This window comes from Dama dama, chromosome 20, assembly GCF_033118175.1.
Source record: "Dama dama isolate Ldn47 chromosome 20, ASM3311817v1, whole genome shotgun sequence".
NCBI lineage: Eukaryota > Metazoa > Chordata > Mammalia > Artiodactyla > Cervidae > Dama > Dama dama.
Window position 1 is genome coordinate 76,279,251 of NC_083700.1, and position 19,152 is coordinate 76,298,402.

The 19,152-nt window shown below is 39.9% G+C and overlaps 1 protein-coding gene across 10 annotated transcripts in view; it reads right to left on the reverse strand.

Annotated features, from left to right (window-relative positions):
• Positions 1-19,152, reverse strand: part of SGIP1 (SH3GL interacting endocytic adaptor 1) — a 229,555-nt gene that overhangs the window by 127,872 nt on the left and 82,531 nt on the right. For 4 of the 10 annotated variants that reach the window (XM_061121671.1, XM_061121670.1, XM_061121672.1 and 1 more), the window contains exons 2-4: positions 8,323-8,386; positions 3,377-3,401; positions 359-430 (exon numbers count right to left, since the gene is read on the reverse strand). In XM_061121671.1, the coding sequence (XP_060977654.1) occupies positions 359-430; positions 3,377-3,401; positions 8,323-8,386 (161 nt within the window). Of the gene's footprint in view, positions 1-358; positions 431-2,284; positions 2,369-3,376; positions 3,402-8,322; positions 8,387-19,152 lie in introns of all 10 variants that reach the window. The other 6 variants (XM_061121677.1, XM_061121674.1, XM_061121675.1 and 3 more) reach the window with 3 other exon arrangements.

Genomic DNA, 19,152 nt, shown 5'->3' on the forward strand with positions numbered 1-19,152 from the left:
CGAATTCCTGATGTTACTTAGATAGTGCTTACCCTAACAAATGACTACTCAATTTGCATAATGCTGTTTATATTATAGCTAAAGTTTTCTTATAGATAGCAGATTTTTTAAAAAATCTGAATTGCTGTCCTTCGTCTAAGACATAGTCATGTCTCTTATGCCTGATCACTTTTTAAAAGTGTATTCAGACATCAACATATACAATCTATATAGTTGATTTAAACATTGGCCCCAGTATTGGGAAATACTATCTAAGAAAGAGTCTTAAATGCTTTGGTGTTTTCAAATTTCAAATTGGGATTTTACTCACTGTTTCTACAACCCCTTGGAAATTTTAAACTAAAATCTGTTTCCTTACCGAAACTTTTTTTCCTCCTTCACGCGCGCACTCTGCTTTGTTATTGTAGGGTGGTTCATGTGGGCTGGGCTGCTGGAATTGATTGTTTTCATGTAGAAAAAAGTTGTTAAAGGATCTGTTTGTTCTTCAAGACACATATAAAGAATCACATGGAGTCAGCAAACATACCATAGAGGAAACAACATCTAGGCCAAATTGGAGGGCCTACCAATCTTGGCAGGGTTCTCGGAGCAAAGAGTGGACTTTGGGGCCCATAATGAGGCTCTATTCAGCAGGCCAGTGTGGCTAGGCCAGGAGAAGAAGGGAGAAGGGGAAAGAGGTGTCCCAGGCACCAGGGCTGATGTGAATCCAGTCCTCATTCAGCCAGCACTTAATTTACAGGTAGAGACAAACACTGGGACACACCAGAGACTGAATAAAAATAGTTGTGTTTCTAACGGCAGTCTGAAAAGGCTAGCTGCACTGTGTATTTCCCTGGATCATAGCCTTATGGGGAGATAGCAAGACCCAGAGACACAGCTGCCAGCTCCAAACCTGGACCCTTTCCTGCACATGTGTTCAGGATGAGCTGAGATCTCCTCGGAGCAACGACTGTGACATCCAGTCCCCCAGTCTAGGTGTGGATGGAAACCTGAACTGCTTAGGAAAAACTCAGAGTGTGTCCTGCACAAGGCAGAGTTTGTCTCTGGGTTAGACCGCGTTGCCACACAGATGCCTAAAGCCTCAAACTTCGAGACAGACAGCTTGGCCAGGAGTGGGCATATTTGACCAGTGGAGGACAAGGCAAGCCCATCTTGCTACATGCAGCCCAGCTACAGAGCCTCTGCAGACAAAACCTCAAAAGCCTTGTCACCAAAGATGGGCTTCACTGGATTTGCAGAAACTGAATTTAAACAGTTAAACCTGTTGCGTAACTCCTGTGTTGACAAAGTCATATATAAGCATGAAGTGGGTACACCACCTGTAGTTTGTAGAACCACATTAGTGAAACCATAAATTTCAACTTCAGATATTCAAAAAGAAATCACTTTAAAGCTTACTCAGCCATGTAAAAGTGGACTGGCTCCACTGACATAAGGTCTTAAAGAAATCAGTCTGAGTCTGAAGGGAAATCAGGTTGAGATTTCCAGGGACTGAATGCAAATAGAAATGTTGGACTTCTATAGCAACTAGTCTGAGAAGGCGTTCTCAAAATTTGGTGCCCATAGTACGTAGAGAAGACTAGAAGCACATTTCCAAGTGGTAAAATAAGCAGCTGGCTAACAATGTCCAATTACCTAGGAAGCTGTACACCCTGTTTCTGAGAACATGAATTTATTTTGAATGCAGCCTATTTTCCAAACAGGTGTGCATTATTTCCTGAGAAATCAAAATTAAATAACTCCTCTTTTCTAATATCATGACCAGTGATACATTCGTGGCATTTCCAATTAAGGAACAAAGAGGGCGCATCTGCTGGTAAATAACTTGACGTGACTGGGCATGGCGGCAATGACGGAGGGCTCGGGGAACTCAGGGATGAAGCCCTGTCTTAGTTGGGTGCATCTGCAGAATCACAGCTGGGCTTATGGACACAGCACATACGCAGAGTCACCTGTTGCACACCAGTACTGTGCCAGGTACCAGGTGCATGTTCGACTCAGGATGTAAACAGGGGGGCCCTAGAAGAGCAGAGAACTGAGACAGCAGTGGGGCTTCAGAGACGATGACCGGAGGGTTGGGAGGAGCTTTAGAGAAAGAAATAAAAGGACAGGACTGACGGTGCCAGAGGGAGAGAAGCAAGAGACAGCAAACCAGCCTGGGAGCAGCAGGGAGGGAAAGCAGAGACTAGCTAACAGAGTCTTGCAGGGGTGAGGATGAAAGGGACAAGAGAACTCAGGGAGGGGACTAAGACAGAAGCAAAGAGAAGACACAGAAGCAGAGTACCTGAGACAGAGTTAACGAGAGGGCTCTGAGCCAGAAGCAAGAGGTGAGGAGAAGCTGAGTCTTCTGGGTCTTTTTTTTCCCCTGCTGAATAGAGCCTTGATTATAGTGTTACCCAATGTCTGATAAATTTCAGTCTACTTCTTTAACATTTCATGGAGAGAACTACATGAATGCAAAAGGCACCCCAAAGCTAAGAACCTTGAGTTAAATTTGGGAGAAAAACTCCTACCATAGCTGCAGTTAACACCCCAATTTAGGTCTAATATTATAAAGGGTGACTTTTCAAAAAAAAATTATCTATCAGGTTTATTTTAGTTCCCACTCCAGCCCAATGAGCCTAATGTGAGTCCCTTTTTTCCCTCCTTCAGTAACAGCTGTTCTTTTGAACCTTCTGAATAGGCATCTGATTCAGCTTTGAAGGAAGACATTTTAGAAGTTGGTGCAGCCTGTCATCAGGACAACTTGGATAAATCCAAGCTCATGCACCACCGACTTCTCTAAAAAAGCAAGAAATCTGGTGACCAGCAAGGAACCAGAGTTCCTGTTAACTCTTGAACCAGTGAACATATTTTCCTCCTCCAGGCTATAAATTCAGGCATAAGTGGTTTCAAGACCATTCCCTACTTATGAATTTAATACAGAAAATGTATCTGCAGCTCAACTGCAAAAAGGGAAAGGCTTCTTTCAATTTTATTGGATCTCAGCTCCATTATGACTTTGTGGCCTCTGTTGGAGAAAAGCATTCTCATATAATGAGCTCTTATATCATTAAATTGGAAATGAAATAACAGTTGATGGTAGCAGCCCCTGCAGGAACTGTCTGACTTTTGACCCATCATATTGATGACTGGTTGCCTTGCCTGCTCTGGAGCAAGGTTTTAGGTGAATGCAATAAACAAGTTTAACTTGACGAAGACTGTATTTATGTCCCGTGCAATTACTACAAAAAATTACAACAGTAAGAGGTCTGAAAAGTCATTTAAGCTCATTTTTTCCCCCTGCAGGAAAAAAAAATGAAATGGGGCTTTAAGAAATTTAAACTAGCATAGGTTGAAATGCAAACCTACTAAAAATGGTCATTTAAATACTTACAATTCCATCTCTATCTGGTGAACCTCTGTAACAAAAAGAAATTAGTAGCTATTAGGAAAATGAATCATTCTTGCTACACAGACTCAAGTACAACAATAAGAGTCATTAACCATCTCTCGCCAGTTCCCACCCCAGTAAACCTGGCTAATGTAAGCTAATCAAAACAAATTGGTTGAATGATATTTCAGTGTGGGGTGTGTGTACCTGTATGTGGGAGGGAGAGATTCATTAAAAATTGAAATCCAAAAGGCACAAGTTGTTGGTGCAGTGTCTTGCCCACTTTTGAGAGGAGAATTCAGTAAGAGCTGTCCCATTTAATCAGCTTCCATTTAAAACTGCCACCAGGAATGCCAATCGATTTGTTCTCTCATCTTCTCCCCATAAGTGGTCTTGAATTTCCCCATATAAGAAGGAACTTCTATGGTATTTTTCAAGTCACTTTGAGAATCTGTATTTTCCTCCATCTTTCTATATTTACTGCTCCTTTGATTACATGAGAGCAGGAAATGAAGGGCAATTTTACTAAATGGTTCACTTTGATGACTAAAGTCCAGGGTATTTAATCCACAGTGATGCTAGGCTACAGTGTTTAAAAATAAGGTCTTTAGAGAAGGATGAATCTAGGTGTTCCAACTCCATTATTTACTAATTCTCTAATCTTGGACAAATTACTTAACCTCTCTAAGTCAGTTTAAGCATGAAAAGTATATAAAGAACCTATAATGATTTCCAACACATACTAAGTCTTCAAAAATGTTTGTTAAAGGTTTTTTTCCTCTTCCTTGATGGCTCTACCCTAGGAACAAACACAAAACTGCCCACTTGCAGACACGTTAGGCTTTATAGCAATAGAGGAAGGGTATTACTGTTACTCTGGAAAATTGAACTGGAGGAACAGAACAAAGGGAAAAATAAAAGGGTAGTCATTGTAACTTTATAACCTCTTATATTAATTCTAATATTAATATTTTAATTAATATTAATTCTAATATTAATATTATGAGATAGAAAAATATTATTACATTAACATGGAGACCATAATTATGCTCAGGTGAGGACCTGCACTGTTTGGAAGGAAACCTTAGTAAGTGCTTGGGTGGAGTGAAAATGAAAGTGAAAGTCCCTTAGTCATGTCCAACTCTTTGCGACCCCATGAACTGTACAGTTCATGGAATTCTCCAGGCCAGAATACTGGAGTGGGTAGTTGCTCCCTTCTCCAGGGGATCTTCCCAACCGAGGGATCGAACCCATGTCTCCCATATTGCAGGTAGATTCTTTACCAGCAGAGCCACCAGGAGTGGTTAGGAGGTGGGACCAAGTGAAATATTCTTTATTTACTGGGACATCTTCTTAGCTCCAAGGTTTGATTCCTTTCCCTGCCAACACCCCCTTCAAAATTAGCAGAACATTCTACTTGGATTACAAATTATTTGATGGGAGTGTATCATTTTTCATAATCATTTCCACGTGGATGCAAGCATGAATCAGTGATACAGGGGCTAGAAGTAGAGAGGACCCTGATTTTGAAAGACCATGGGAGTTGACAGAAGCCTGAGGGTGTTTGGACATTTGCTGGCTATGAGAATTACTAACAGTTGGTTCAAAAAAATTTCATCTAAGAAAGAAGGATAGGAAGAATTATATATAATTCATTGAACAAATATTGAGGGACTTATAATGGGCCAGGCACTAGACTAAACTCAGGAGATAAAATGATGAAGAAGACATGCTTTTTGAGACAAGCAAGTAAATCCAGTGGGTTATTATGACCACAATAAACCCAGGTGGCAGCACAGAGAAAAGTACCAACTCACACTCATCAAAGCCAATTTTCCTTATCAGATTTATATACTGAAAAACAAACAAATATTTCTTACTAGGATTTCAGCCTCTGCTAAGGGATCAGGAGAGAGGAGATTTTTGCTAACTTTTGCACAGGACAGATCCAGAGGCACTCATCCTCGTGGTGCGGTCTTTAGGGGTAGGTGATAGATGCAAGGGGATCTTAAATGGGAGGCTACTTGGTTTCATGAGTATTACCGCCATAGGGACGGCATTTCAAACCTTTTCATCAGAATAAATGTAATCGTAGATAGCAGTGTTGATGTCTATTTGAATCCTTTGCCTTATCCATTGATGGAAATGAGGCTGGTTCTTCCCAGTAGGGTGGTAGTAAGCATGGTGGTGGAGAGCACCAGCTACAGCACCAGACTGCAGGGGTCAATCAACTCAGATTTCCTAGCTGCAGAACTTCGGACAAGAACTTCACCCCTTTGCGTTTCAGTTTCCTCATCTACATAACAGCTGTGATAACAGTATATATCTCACAGGGTAAAGGATTCAGTGAGTTAATATAAATGAAGAGCCTGGAATGGTGCTTAGAACATTGTAAATACTCACAAAATGTTATCTAGATTAAAGTTATTATATCAATATAAGCTGACCTAGGATGAGGAGTAGAGAGAGATTTTAGCAGCCTCAGACAATTGGGCATGTCCTCAATTTATTTCCTAACCCCCTCTTATTAAGTTTTATGTTTTTAAATAAATACAGCAAACCCACCATATTTACTGATTTCCATTTTAAAACTGATCATCTTCCAGGCACCTTTTGCCTCTGTTTTTAAAAATGACAGTTACTTCTTGCCACTACTCCCTTTTCTCTATTACCCCCTTTTGGTCTTGATTATAATTTTATCCATCTATTCTGTTTTTTGTTGTTTTTTTTTTTTTCCTGGGTGATAAAAGAATAGTCACTTGATTCTGGACTAGAAAGCTGGATCCATGTTTTATTTTCTGGGTAGCCTTCAGCAATTAATTCATTTTGGCATTGATTTCTCATCTCTAAAATTGAGACATTACTTCTAACCTTATTGAATTACTGTGAGGATTGAAAAGGATATCAGTGCATTACAAAATATCTTGCACAGAGCCTGCCATTTAGCACAGGCTCTCTCCTTTCCTCTTTCTATCAGCCATTGTAATGATGATCAAATCAGGAAGCTCTGGTTCTAACCCCACTCTATCTAAGGACACCCAATCAGCTGAATTTGGAGCTGGCAGCTACCATAGCAGGTTGCTTGGCAACCCTCATGGAGTTGCAACAGCCTTGAAAACAGTTTGCATCAGCAAGGTTTCAGTGATGGCAGACTATCATAAGCATTCCCTAAATTTGAAGGGATAGCACATTGCCAGAATATTTCCCCAGCCTTTTGCAAGAATGATATATGACCCAATCAGAGAGCAGGGTGTTCCTGAAAGGCAGAGGCTTACATTAAATGGCTTGTCCTTTGACCATCACCGCTGAGGGAACCAGTTTATAGCTAATTTGCTACACCTAAGTAAACTGGGGCACTCAGATTACAAGAAGTAAAGGAGAGATGCTTGGAATTTTACAAGCAAATGTCTCATTAGAGTACTTCAGAGAGATGTTGGCCATCTACCCAAAGCCGTGAGGAGTAACTTTCTCACTTTCATGATTTTAGAAGTGATGATGGAAGAGCGGTGCTTTCGCCAAGGGCAAATAGCTCAGCCTGCCCTGGGGAGGTTGTCTGACCTCTTTTCCCTTTTGAGGGAGCTTTTATCCTTTTTAGTTTTCTTCACACGCCAGAGATTACGTGTAGTCAGTTACAGACACTGTCTTCAAAGAAAGCTGGATTTGGTTTCTGCTAACAATGTTCTCCTGAGAAATGTCTAATAGTATCCCACACAGCATGTGGCACATTGTAGGTGATGCGATGTTGCTGACAGACGGACTGCTACAGTGTCTGGCCTTTTAGGGAAATTAGACTCTAACGTCAACGTAGGCCCATTAGAGGGAAGTGTATTTTAAGGCTGTGGAGCTATTGGCAAACCTGAAGCCAGAGCCCAGGTCTCCTGACTGTGATGAATGAACCATCTCCTATTCTGGTTAACTTTTCAAAAACGGCAATTTGTTAAGAAATAATGGAAGTTGTATAATGCTCAGAAATTTTTCTAATTTAATCATTTAAAAAGCATTGGCAAGACTAGATAGAGTAAATGTAGTTTCCATGAAATAACTATTTACCAAAAGAGAAAGGACAAAGAAAAGGTAAGATCAGGAGATGTGACATCTGATATTTAGACAAAACATAACTTTTTACCCCCTCAGTCCTTTACAGTCTCTGGTTTAAAAGCCTCAAGGCTTCAAGGTTGCACACTGTCTAAGGAAGGAAGCCCAGACACCTCAGCCTGGCACTTCAAGCCCTTCCTATCTAGCCCTGATCTTTTCAGCCTCACCTCCCATCATCACATTTACCAGCAGTTGACAGGTAGACAGACTGCCCTGTTTAGCTTGTCCTGAAGACCTCCTTGGATTTTCTACATCTCTGCTTTGGCTGTTGCTCCCTTTGCATGAAATGCATGTCCTCATCTTCTTGAAGATCAAACTCAAGGCTCCTCCCACTTTGAAACTTCATTGAACATCTCTTTAAATATGAGCTTTTTCACCCTCGAATTTCCCAGGAAATTCCATTTTTAGTTGCTCAAAAGGAATTTGCCACATATTAATTTGTACTAGTAAGAGTAGTGGCTGCTGCCATTCACTGAGCATTTATTAACTACTAGTTACCAGTGCAGTCATCTCAAATGTTAGCTGTTTTAGTTATATGAAAGATACTTCACTTTGCATGAATTAAAAATGGTCAGAGGACAAGGCCACAGGGCAATGCTCTGTAATAACATTTATGCAGGATAAACCTACACAGAAGGAAAAGCTAAAGGTGTGTGATCAAGATAACCCTTTTCCTTTTCAACTGTGTCTAAACAACTATTGATTTTCCCATTTTGTAACTTTCTTGCAGGGATTCTAGCCAAACAAGAGGTTTAACGGGCTCATTATTCTTCTCTACAGCAGCCCAAACCAGATCCACATTCCCACACGGCACCGTCAGCTGATGCTGAGCAGTGGCGTTCTCAAGTACATACGTAGAATCAGTGTCCTTTTCTTTCTTCCGTATTCCAAAGGCCTTCCTTGTACGTTTTTTCAATCCTGTGGGAAAACAACAAAAGGTCAGAAAGTTTATTTTCGAATGTTCCTAGCAACATTCAAGTGAACTATTTTTAAAGTTGCAGCACATTAGTTAAATCTGAATGTTCAAAAAGCCATGAAAGTTTCTTCATGTGTATGCATGTGTGTGTGTGCGCACGCATATGTGTATGACTCATTCTCATATTTTTCAACAGAGTTTATCAAGGACATTGCACTCACTGTAAGCTCTTAGCACTATAAGCAATGTAAGAATATAAAAATAGGCTTCCCTGGTAGCTCAGCAGTAAAGACTCCACCTGCTAATGCAGGAGATGTGGGTTCGATCCCTGATTCGGGAAGATCCTTCATGCTGCGGTACAACCAAGCCCATTTGCCACAACTACTGAGCCTGTGCTCTAGAGCCCTGGAATCTCAACTACTGAAGCCCTCACCTAGAGCCCATACCCCCCAACAAGAGAAGCCACTGCAATGAGAAGCCTGTAAATTGCATTTGGAGAGTAGGCCCGGCTTGCTGCAACTAGAGAAAAGCCCACACAGCAAAGAAGACCCAGTGAAGCCAAAACTAAAGAAATAAATAAAATTATTTTTTTAAAAAGAATATAAATAAATGGAAAGGAGATCAGAACCAGGTACAGAAAAGTTGGCAAGCTTTTCTTAGACTATTGTTATTCATTCTCCAAATAGGCACTCTGCCAAGAAACCCAATCACAGATTTAGAACAGTCATTTCCAGGTTAGACGTATTCTTGAGAACAGGATAGTTCTAAGACAGAACTCGTGTAAACCACATGAGAGAGCCACATTGGCCTGACACATCCTTGTATCCATATTCTCAATTCATCCTTTTCTACTTTCTCAATTTGGTGGCTTTATTGGATTCTCTGAACATACTACAACATCTGTACTCCAGCATTTCTTTTTTCCTTGTTTGGTCCTTACCACCGGCTGAAATGCTTTTCCTATCTTGTTGATATTTAGAACTTCCATACATGCTTCCAAGGCTGACCCATCAACTTCCACCTCCTTTGTGAGGGCCTCCTAATCCTAGTGTAGTCAGAAATCGACTATCCTGTCGGTTTCTCACATTTTGCTCTTATGTGTATTGACTTAGCAACTAAACAACAATGATGTATTATAATACAACAAATTACTCCACTTATTAGTTCCTATGTCAGTTTCCCTCATAGACTGTAAGCCTTTCTAGGACAGAGCCCAAGGATATGCTCTCTATATCCTCTGCACCAAACACAGGAACCAGATAATATTTTTGATTCAAGATTTAAGATGTCTTCTAAGAAGCATCATTCAGGTGCTATTGGAATAAGAAGGCTCCTTTCTTCCATCCTAGATAAACCAAGCCCAATCTTGTATCTTGCATTCTTGTCCTATCAAGGTTCCGTCTGGGATTCCCATCTCCTCACGTCCTGTAGTTACATGTGTGGCTTGTGTTTCTCATGCTGTGTGTGTTCTCAGTCGTGTCCGACTCTTTGATCCCATGGACTGTAGCCGGTCAGACACCTCTCTCCATAGGACTTCCCTGGCAAGAATACAGGAGTGGGCTGCCATTTCCTCCTCCAGGGAATCTTCCCGGCCCAGGGTTCAAACCTGCATCTCCTGCATTGCAGGTGGATTCTTTACCTCTGAGCCATTGGGGAAACCAGTTTCTCATGTTAGTGAGTCTTATTCAGATATATCATTGCCTATATCTTCAAAACCTCAGACTTGTTACTGGTGGTTTGGAAATTTTTCTTCACAAATTATATCTGGAAAAGTCACTGATGTTCAGAATTTGTTTGGCACTACCAGCTGGATCTGGAGAAGAAAACAGCTCCCCAGTCCAGTATTCTTCTCCGAGAATCCCATGGACAGAAGAACCTGGCAGGCACAGTCTGTGGGGTTGCAGAGAGTCGGACACGACTGAGCGACTGCCCCTATCGCCACCAGGTGGACTGGGCGTCCCGGGCGGCTCAGTGGGTAAGGACCCACATGCAATGCAGGAGACAATCCCTGGGTTGGGAAAATCCCCTGGAGGAGGGCCTGGCAACCCACTCCAGTATTCTTGCTGGAGAATCCCCATGGACAGAGGAGCCTGGCGGGCTACAGTCCTTGGGGTTGCAAAGAGTTGAACGTGACTGAAGCGACTGAGCATGCACGCATGCTCCAGGTGGATCACAGGGAAAAACACTGACAAAATCAGAGATTTGATGTCATCTTCTAACATATATGAATCAGCCCAGACCACTTGGATGATCTGAGTCATTCATTATCTGACTCTCAAGATGCTACTCAAATATAATCTCCAAATGCCTCTGTTTGTCTAATTTTGCATTTGAACAGTCATTCCATTTAAGAGGTTTAGGTCTTTAAAATGTCAATGTTTGTTTAAAAAAAATCTCCTCCCACATTAAGCTATTCTGCATTACTCTCCACATGAGGTGTTCACAGAAAACTTACTGACATTTAAACTATCCACCCATTACATTTAGGAATACCTTCCCTCTGTCATTTTTAATTCTGAGTGTGAGAAACTTCTCACCTCTAATTGCCTTATCTCCTTATAAGGACAAAATTATCATTTTCTTCCTATAATTTTTCTTGAGCTTTAAGTCTCTTCACTGGCTTCTCCATGCTTCTAATTCAGCTTTGGGGCTCCCAGTGTGTGCTATATTCACTGGTCAATACTGGTTTTTATAGGATTATAAAACAAATGCTATTATTATCTTATGTTTTCAAATTACTTTAGTTCCTGTAACTTGACCATGAGATAAGAGATAGCATGTCCTACCAAACAGATGAGAAAATACAGACAAATTCCAGTAATTCTTGTATTAAATTAGTAACAGAACAGGCAATAGAAGTTTTTCATAGACTCTGTCCTGTTTTTGACCACCAAATTTGGATAATAGCCAATATGAACTAGGTCATGAACGTCATGAGTTGTCCATTTTCCAGTGAAGAGTGCTCTGGCTCAGGCTTCAGGAGACAGAGTCCATCTCCAGCATCATTTCTAATTGTGTAGATGAATATGAGTTACATTTTTTTAAATATTTCCATCTCTCAGTTTACAACAAATCAGCCAGCAACAAGGAATGAAAGAATTTGCACATATTCGCAAAATGCAATGCCATTCTGTAGTTTTAGTTTCAATGAAAGTCGTATTTCCCATATATAGAATACATTCTCATATATGGAATATATATAGAAATACACCAGAGGTGTGACATTCCAGAAAAACAAAACTAATCAAACTGCTGAATAAGAGAAAACACTGAAAATTTTTACCCCTTGAAAGATGGAAAGATGTGAGAAATTTAGAAAACTATAAAGAAAATTCTGAAAGATGAAAAAATATGAAATATAAAAGTTATTCATATCTTAATAGCTGTTTGAGAAGACACAGGAAGAAGCAATCATACCAAATTAACTAAAAGTGAATGGAAAGGTGTTGTCAAGTCTTTTGAGAGTTTATTTTAAAATATTCAGAGCATGTACATGTCCACACTGCTATATTTAAAATGGATAACCAACAAGGACCTACGATATAGCACATGGAACTCTGCTGAATGTTATGTGGCAGCCTGGGTAGGAGGGGAGTTTGAGGGAAAATGGATACATGTATGTGCATGGCTGAATCCCTACCATGTTCACTTGAAACTATCACAACACTGTTAATTGGATATACCCCAATACAAAAGAAAGTTTTAAAAAATATCCAAAGAAATTCTTCAAAAGAGAACAAGGATAGTCAAAGATCTTATAGTAGTAACAAGCTTAAGACACCACCTATGGTAAAATAATAAGCTTAAAAAACACTATATCCAATGATTTTTTTCACTTCTGACTCCCAAACTACATGAAAGTTTTAAAGTGAATTTCTACAGTACAATTATCCTTAGGATAAGTCATGAATTTTTGTCAATTATTCTTTACCAAAAATGGAAGGGAAAAGATCAAATGTCTTTGAGAAATGAAGTAATTAACTTTTCCCTTGCCAACGTCTAAACAAAGATTTCTAAAGAGGAAGAATTTTAATGTTCTGATGATCTGAGGCTAGGACAGTCCTCTTCCAAGCTCTGGAGCTAAGAACATCCTCCCACGCGCATGCAGAACTGGGTCAGGCACACGGAAGTCTGACCTGTGCCTGCAGCATCTCTCCACCTCATTTAGATTCCTTTAGCCTCCTCTGGTATTATGGGAGAAGCTAGTAAAGTCTGGGAACTACAACAGCAAAATTTAAAAATAGACTGACTTTGAAGATGGTAGGAAAGCTTATTTCAAGATAGGTAGTCCTGGATATGATGTTACAAGGTAATGAAACAGCAAAGATGCAGAAACTGACAATAGCGACAGCACAAAGGTATAGAGTAATGTTTGTAGCTACAAAACCGAGGTCCAACCTACAGGCTGAGTGCCAGCTGCTTCGCATATGTTGACTCATTTATATTTCTTACAAGCCTTGTGAAAAAGTAAGTATTTTCTTTGCAAATGAGGAGCCTGAGGGTTTACCTGAGTTAGGTTTTATCTATCATCATCTCTAGGGGTGGGTATTGGAGGTTCTTTACCCACGGATCCCCAGAGTTCTGCTGGACTGTGTCCTAATTGTCTTTACATCTGCTCCTTGGGGGGCAGTTTCATTCACTGATCATTCATGGTTTCATTTTCCTTCTATAAGTAGATGAATCCTAAATCGTAAATCCGTAGGTCAGACCCAGTACTATTTCCTGAGCTTCTGGATATACAGTACTTTTTATCATACTCAAGCTTCTATAAATAGGCATCATATTTCTTTGAAAGCCTTTAGGTGCCACCTTGTACATATGTAATCAAACCTTTAAAGGCATGTCTAATCATTTACAAGTATTTTCTGAATAAATCCCCCTTAAAATGAAACAGTTCTCCATGAACAAATGAATTTTAAAAAATGTGGGGTACCCATACAATGCAATATTATTTAAAGGAATGCAGTACTGACACATGCTACATCATGCATGAACCTTGAAAACATTATGCTAAATGAAAGAAGCCAGATACAAAGAACCACCCAGTGCATGAATCCATTTATGTGAAATATCAAGGGCAGGCAAATTCATTGTTACAGAAAACAGAGGAGAAGTTGCCAAGGGTGAGGAAGAGGGGAAGAGAGGAGTGACTGCCTAGTTGGTATGGAGTTTCCTTCTAAGATGGTATGAAAGTTCAGGAACTATAAAGTGCTAGTGGCTACTCAACACTGAGAATGTACTGAATACACTTTAACATGGCCAAAATGGTAAATTCTATCATGTATATTTCATCACAATAAAAAAGAAACAGAATAATTCAAGCCAGATCATTCTGTGACCAAGGGGAAGAAGATAGGAGGGAGCAAAGAAGAAGAGAAAGAGACAAGGCGGATTGGCTTATAAGTTTGGGATCTTTTTTTTTTTCCTTTTTATTTATTTTTGTGCTAAAGTTGTCAATATTTAGTAAAGAAACTGGGAGCTATATAGTCACAAATCTGTCTTCATGATGACCTTCACTATCAAGAAACTGGTATGTCCATGACAACTGATAACTACAACTAAACCTCCAGCACTTCTTTCTCATGTAACAGATTTTTACAAAATGCTTATCATGAACACATTTTTAATGTTCCTTTCAGCTTTTCTCATCGGATCACAGTGTTATGTTAACCCCTACTAGATGGTAAGCTCCACGAAGCTAGCCACACCACTATGTAATAGATGTCTGTCTTCATTTTCATTGCCCCATAGTGGTTCTCAAATAGAATATTCCCTAAAATAATTCATTCAATTGTAATAACATAGAGAAATTATTTCTCATCTCCTTTTCAAACTGTACATCAGACCACTGGAAGCTTATGAAATCAATTTGTTAGGGTGAAACTTTCACTCAAAAATGAAATAGAAGACAAAAACTAAGTGTGCATTGCCTGTAGAAAGGATGAAGACTATATCATGAAATTCTTGGTCTCAGTTATGTGAGTGGTCAATGTTTGCAAACAGGGCGACCATGTAAAATACGTTTCTTATGATAGCTCCAAAATGTATGAAAGTGTTTAAAAATAACTTTAAAAAGTCTTTTAAATTTCAAACACAAATGACTGTGTTCACTAATGTTCTTCTCTGAAATGTCTTTGAACTAATTATATTTTAAAACTAGATACCTTAGAACTTAAAGATTCTAGAATACCTTAGAATCTAAAGATACCTTAGAACTTCCTGACTTTGAGTATACAACTCTGCTGGTGAAGAAGAAATAGTACAGCAAAAAATTACCTAAATCAATTTTCTTTTCTCTCAGGTATAACTGTTCTGTAGGGATTCATTAAGTAAACACTAAATTCTAAATTTAGCCTTTAAATGTTACACAGAAAATAGAATTTTTAAGAAGGGTCTTCCAAAAAAGAATTTGGCCTCAATACTCTGTTTTATCTTAGATAAAACGTCAAAATCTGATACTCAAAAGAAACCACAGAGTTTTTGCTTGGTTAGCTTCATGTCTCCTATTTTTAAAAATTACTCTTGAAATATTAATACTTTTCCCTAAAAATAAAGACTAGTTCTTTAGATGGACAGATTGAGATAACAGTCCTGGAGCTGAGATCAAAATGGGAGAAATCAAGGTGTAAGCATCCTGTAGGCAGTAGCTGAGGACTAACCACACAGAACACAGAAGATTCTGCTCTTCACCAGAGATGCTGTCATGCCATACGGGGGTGTAAGTGCAGAGTTCTGCCAGCACCTCCTCCTTTCTCTCCTTGTACTGAATTCTTACCATCCCACTGCTAGCTGGTAAGACAACGAGAGGTCAAAGGTGGAGTGGTCACCATCATCAGCATGTTGGTAGCAAGTTGGTTTATCTCCCAGCTATCTTAAAGGGGCTGGGGGAGGGGAAGAGATGTGGCACTACTTTTTATTACTTTTCTCACTCATGTTCTGGTGGCTCAGATGGTAAAGAATCTGCCTGAAATGCAGGAGACCCAGGTTCTGTCCCTGGGTTAGGAAGATCCCCTGGAGAAGGGAAAATGGCAACCCACTCCAGTATTCTTGCCTGGAGAATTTGGACAGAGGAGCGTGGTAAGTTACAGTCCATTGGGTCACAGTTAGACAGGACTGAGCGACTAACACTTTCATTTTTCACTCATGTCACAGTCTTGCTTACCTACTGCTTTCACTAACAGCTCTTAACTATGGTGTTAAACACCCCATATAAGCATATTGCTTTTAAAATTGTTGGAAAGGTGGCACTTCTGGAGATCATGTTCCTGGGGTATATCTGGTCCTTCTGCTTCCCACCCCTCTACAAACAGTGCTTTTGAGCAGAGCTTGGACAAGGGAAAAGGCTTGGGCACAAGGCTAGCTCTAAGAGTGACCTGGAGCTTTGGAAGAAAGAGGAGCACTGGAAGGAGGAGAGGGTGGCAGTGACAGTTGTTTAAGGTCGGTATGTAAAACACAGTTCATAGAGGAATGCAAACCATCTCATCTGCCTCAGAAGCATGAAGACAACCTCCCAGAAGCAGGGCAGGAGACATGGTAGAAGGGAACAGAATCCATGGCCTACTTTGGAATCGAAGATCTGGGATCATATCTCAATTTGACTTCTTACTGGCTGTCATTTGCAGCAAAACCTACAGACACTATGAGAGGAATTGTGTTCATTTCGATATAAGATTCATATCTCCACAGGACATGAGGTTTGGAGGAACAACCTTAGTTTTTCCTCTCTGTAATCCCTAGAAGTGAGGGGAAGACAGCACTAATTCACTAGGTCCTTCAAATGTGCCAGGCACTAGGCTGAGCTTTTTTCAAAGTTAGCCAACTGAGCTATTTAAAATACTAAAAGATGATGCAGTTAAAGTGTTGTACTCAATATGCCAGCAAATTTGGAAAACTCAGAAGTTGACACAGGACTGGGAAAGGTCAGTTTTTATTCCAATCCCAAAGAAGGGCAATGCCAAAGAATGTTCAAACTACCATACCACTGTGCTCATTTCATATGTTAGTAAGGTCATGCTCAAAATCCTTCAAGTTAGTCTTAGAAATTCCAGATGTACATGCTAGATTAGAAAATGCAGAGGAACCACAGATCAAATTGCCAACATCAGTTGGATCATAGAAAAAGTAAGAGAATTCCAGAAAAATATCTCCTTCTGCTTCATTGGCTATACTAAAACTTTCGACTGTGTGGATCACAACAAACTGGAAAATTCTTAAAGAGATGGGAATACCAGACCACCTGACCTGCCTCCTGAGAAACCTGTATGTAAGTCAAGAAGCAACAGTTAGAATGGGACATGGAACAACAGACTAGTTCAGAATTGGGAAAGGTGTCTGACAGGGCTGTATATTGTCACCCTGCTTATTTAACTTATATGCAGAGTACATCATGCAGAATGCCAGGCTGGATGAATCCCAAGCTGGAATCAAGATTGCTAGGAGAAATATCAATAACCTCAGATATGCAGATGATACCACCCAATGGCAGAAAGTGAAGAAGAACTAAAGAGCCTTTTGTGAAGGTGAAAGAGGAGAGTGAAAGAGTTGGCTTAAAACTCAACATTCAGAAAACTAAGATCATGGCATCTAGTCCCATCGCTTCATGACAAAAAGATGGGGAAAAAACGGAAACAGTGAGAGACTTTATTTTCTTGGGCTTCAAAATCATTGAGGATGGTGACTGTGGCCATGAAATTAAAAGATGCTTGCTCCTTGGAAGAAAAGCTATGACAAACCTAGACAGTGTATTAAAAAGCAGAGATGTCACTTAGCTGACAAAGGTCCATTTAGTCAAAGCTTTGGTTTTTCCAAGTAGTCATGTATGGATGTGCGAGTTGGACCATAAAGAAGGTTGAGCACTGAAGAACTGATGCTTTCAAACTGGGTGCTGAAGAAGTCTTGAGAGTCCCTTGAACAGCAAGGAGTCAACCAGTCAATCCTAACAGAAATCAACCCTGAATATTCATTGGAGGAACTGATGCTGAAGCTGAAGTGCCAGTATTCTAGCCACCTGATGCAAAGCGTCAACTCATTAGGACCCTGATACTGGGAAAGATAGAAGGCAGAAGGAGAAGGGAGAGATGGAGTATGAGATGGTTGGATGGCATCGCTGACTCAGTGGAGATGAGTTTGAGCAAGCTCCGTGAGATGGTGAAGGACAGGGAAGACTGGAGTGCTGCAGTCCACGGAGTTGCAAAGAGTCGGACACGACTTCGTGACTGAACAACAACAACCCTCTCAACAAGTACAGATGTTATTACTAACCCTATGGTATGGACTAAGAAATAGACTCAAAGTGATTAAGTTCCTTTTCCAAGATCATCAAACAAAGAAATTAGGTAAGATCAGGATTTTGAGCCAAGTCTGTATGTCTTTAAGGCAAGCAACCTCTTACTGGGTGGTCCTGATGCTTCTTGCAGTACCCAGGGCAATGCCCAGTACGAGGTGGACACACCATCCTTGTTTGTTTAACACTTTTAAAAAAATGTCACTGAATGTTTGTATAATTAAAACAAAAGTCAAGCGGCTTTTCTGGATTTTTGCTATCTATAGTCCATTAATGTTTAGTTTTTTGATATCTGTGTATATAGAGGTATCAGGGGAGAGGAGAGGGAGCCCTAAACTGCATGGGGTGGACCTGTCTGAAGGCATGTGCATTAAGGCCAGGAAAAGAGACTTGGGGAAGCAGTGTGGTGTGACCTCACCACATTTTTAGGTGAAGAACATATATCATAGCACATTGAAAAGCTCAATTTAGTCCAAAACCCACCAAATAAATAAAAACCAAATAAATGTAATTTTTTAAGTACTTAAGATGTTTCAGGAAATCTGTCAGGAACTTCCCTATCTTAACACAACCTTACAAAGTAGGAGCTATTATGTTATTGATTACATACCATGGTTCATGAGGAGTGACTGGAGCCAGGTCACACAGGTGGTAATTGACAGACCACATTCAGAGTCCCCTCTGCCTGACTTCAGAGCCCATGCCCTGCATATCTTTGGCATATCTTTCTGTTGGTTCACAATTTGTTTTGCCCTCTTATCAAAAACAAGAGCAAAAGCAAACACAAAAACTTTAATTTTTTTTTAAATTGAAAGACATTTTTAGGGAAATTAGGCAGGACATTTGTTAAGCACAAAGACTGTATTTTGCGTATTTACATCTTTGTGTGCTGCCCAGTGAACATAAGGAGACCCAATAAATGTTTGCTAAATGAATTATTTCTGTGATAAACATGAATTCTCAGCTTAAGTCTTCGTCAGCTTGAGGGGTTACTCAAAGGTGAATCACATGTAATGGAATTACTTATTTTCTCCAGGAACTCAGGCCAAACATTTGGTCTCAGTAATAAAAAACAGGCAAATTTAATTGCCTGGGCATAATGCCGCGTATTGACAGCAACTCTCACTGGTAATATCTATTCATTATGATGGCCACTGTATTTCTGTCAGGAAAGATTAAAATACTTTGTGTATTAGCTCTTCCTCTAAGTTTTAAATATAGGTAATATAATCCAATTTAGATTCTTTGTCTTAAGAAGTTCTTACAGAAAAATTTAAGACCAGTTAAGAAGAAAGCCAGTTCCTACCATGATTTTTTATGATATTTATGATTTTCAGCATCAAGACTACTGCCTAAGATATGGGAGATGCTTAACAAAGGCGAGTACCAGGGAATATGAAGTTCAATGTCAAGTTCAATGTCAAGCAGTACTTGGCATAGTCAGTTAACAAATGTTTGTTGATTGATCTACGCATTTGCCGTTTT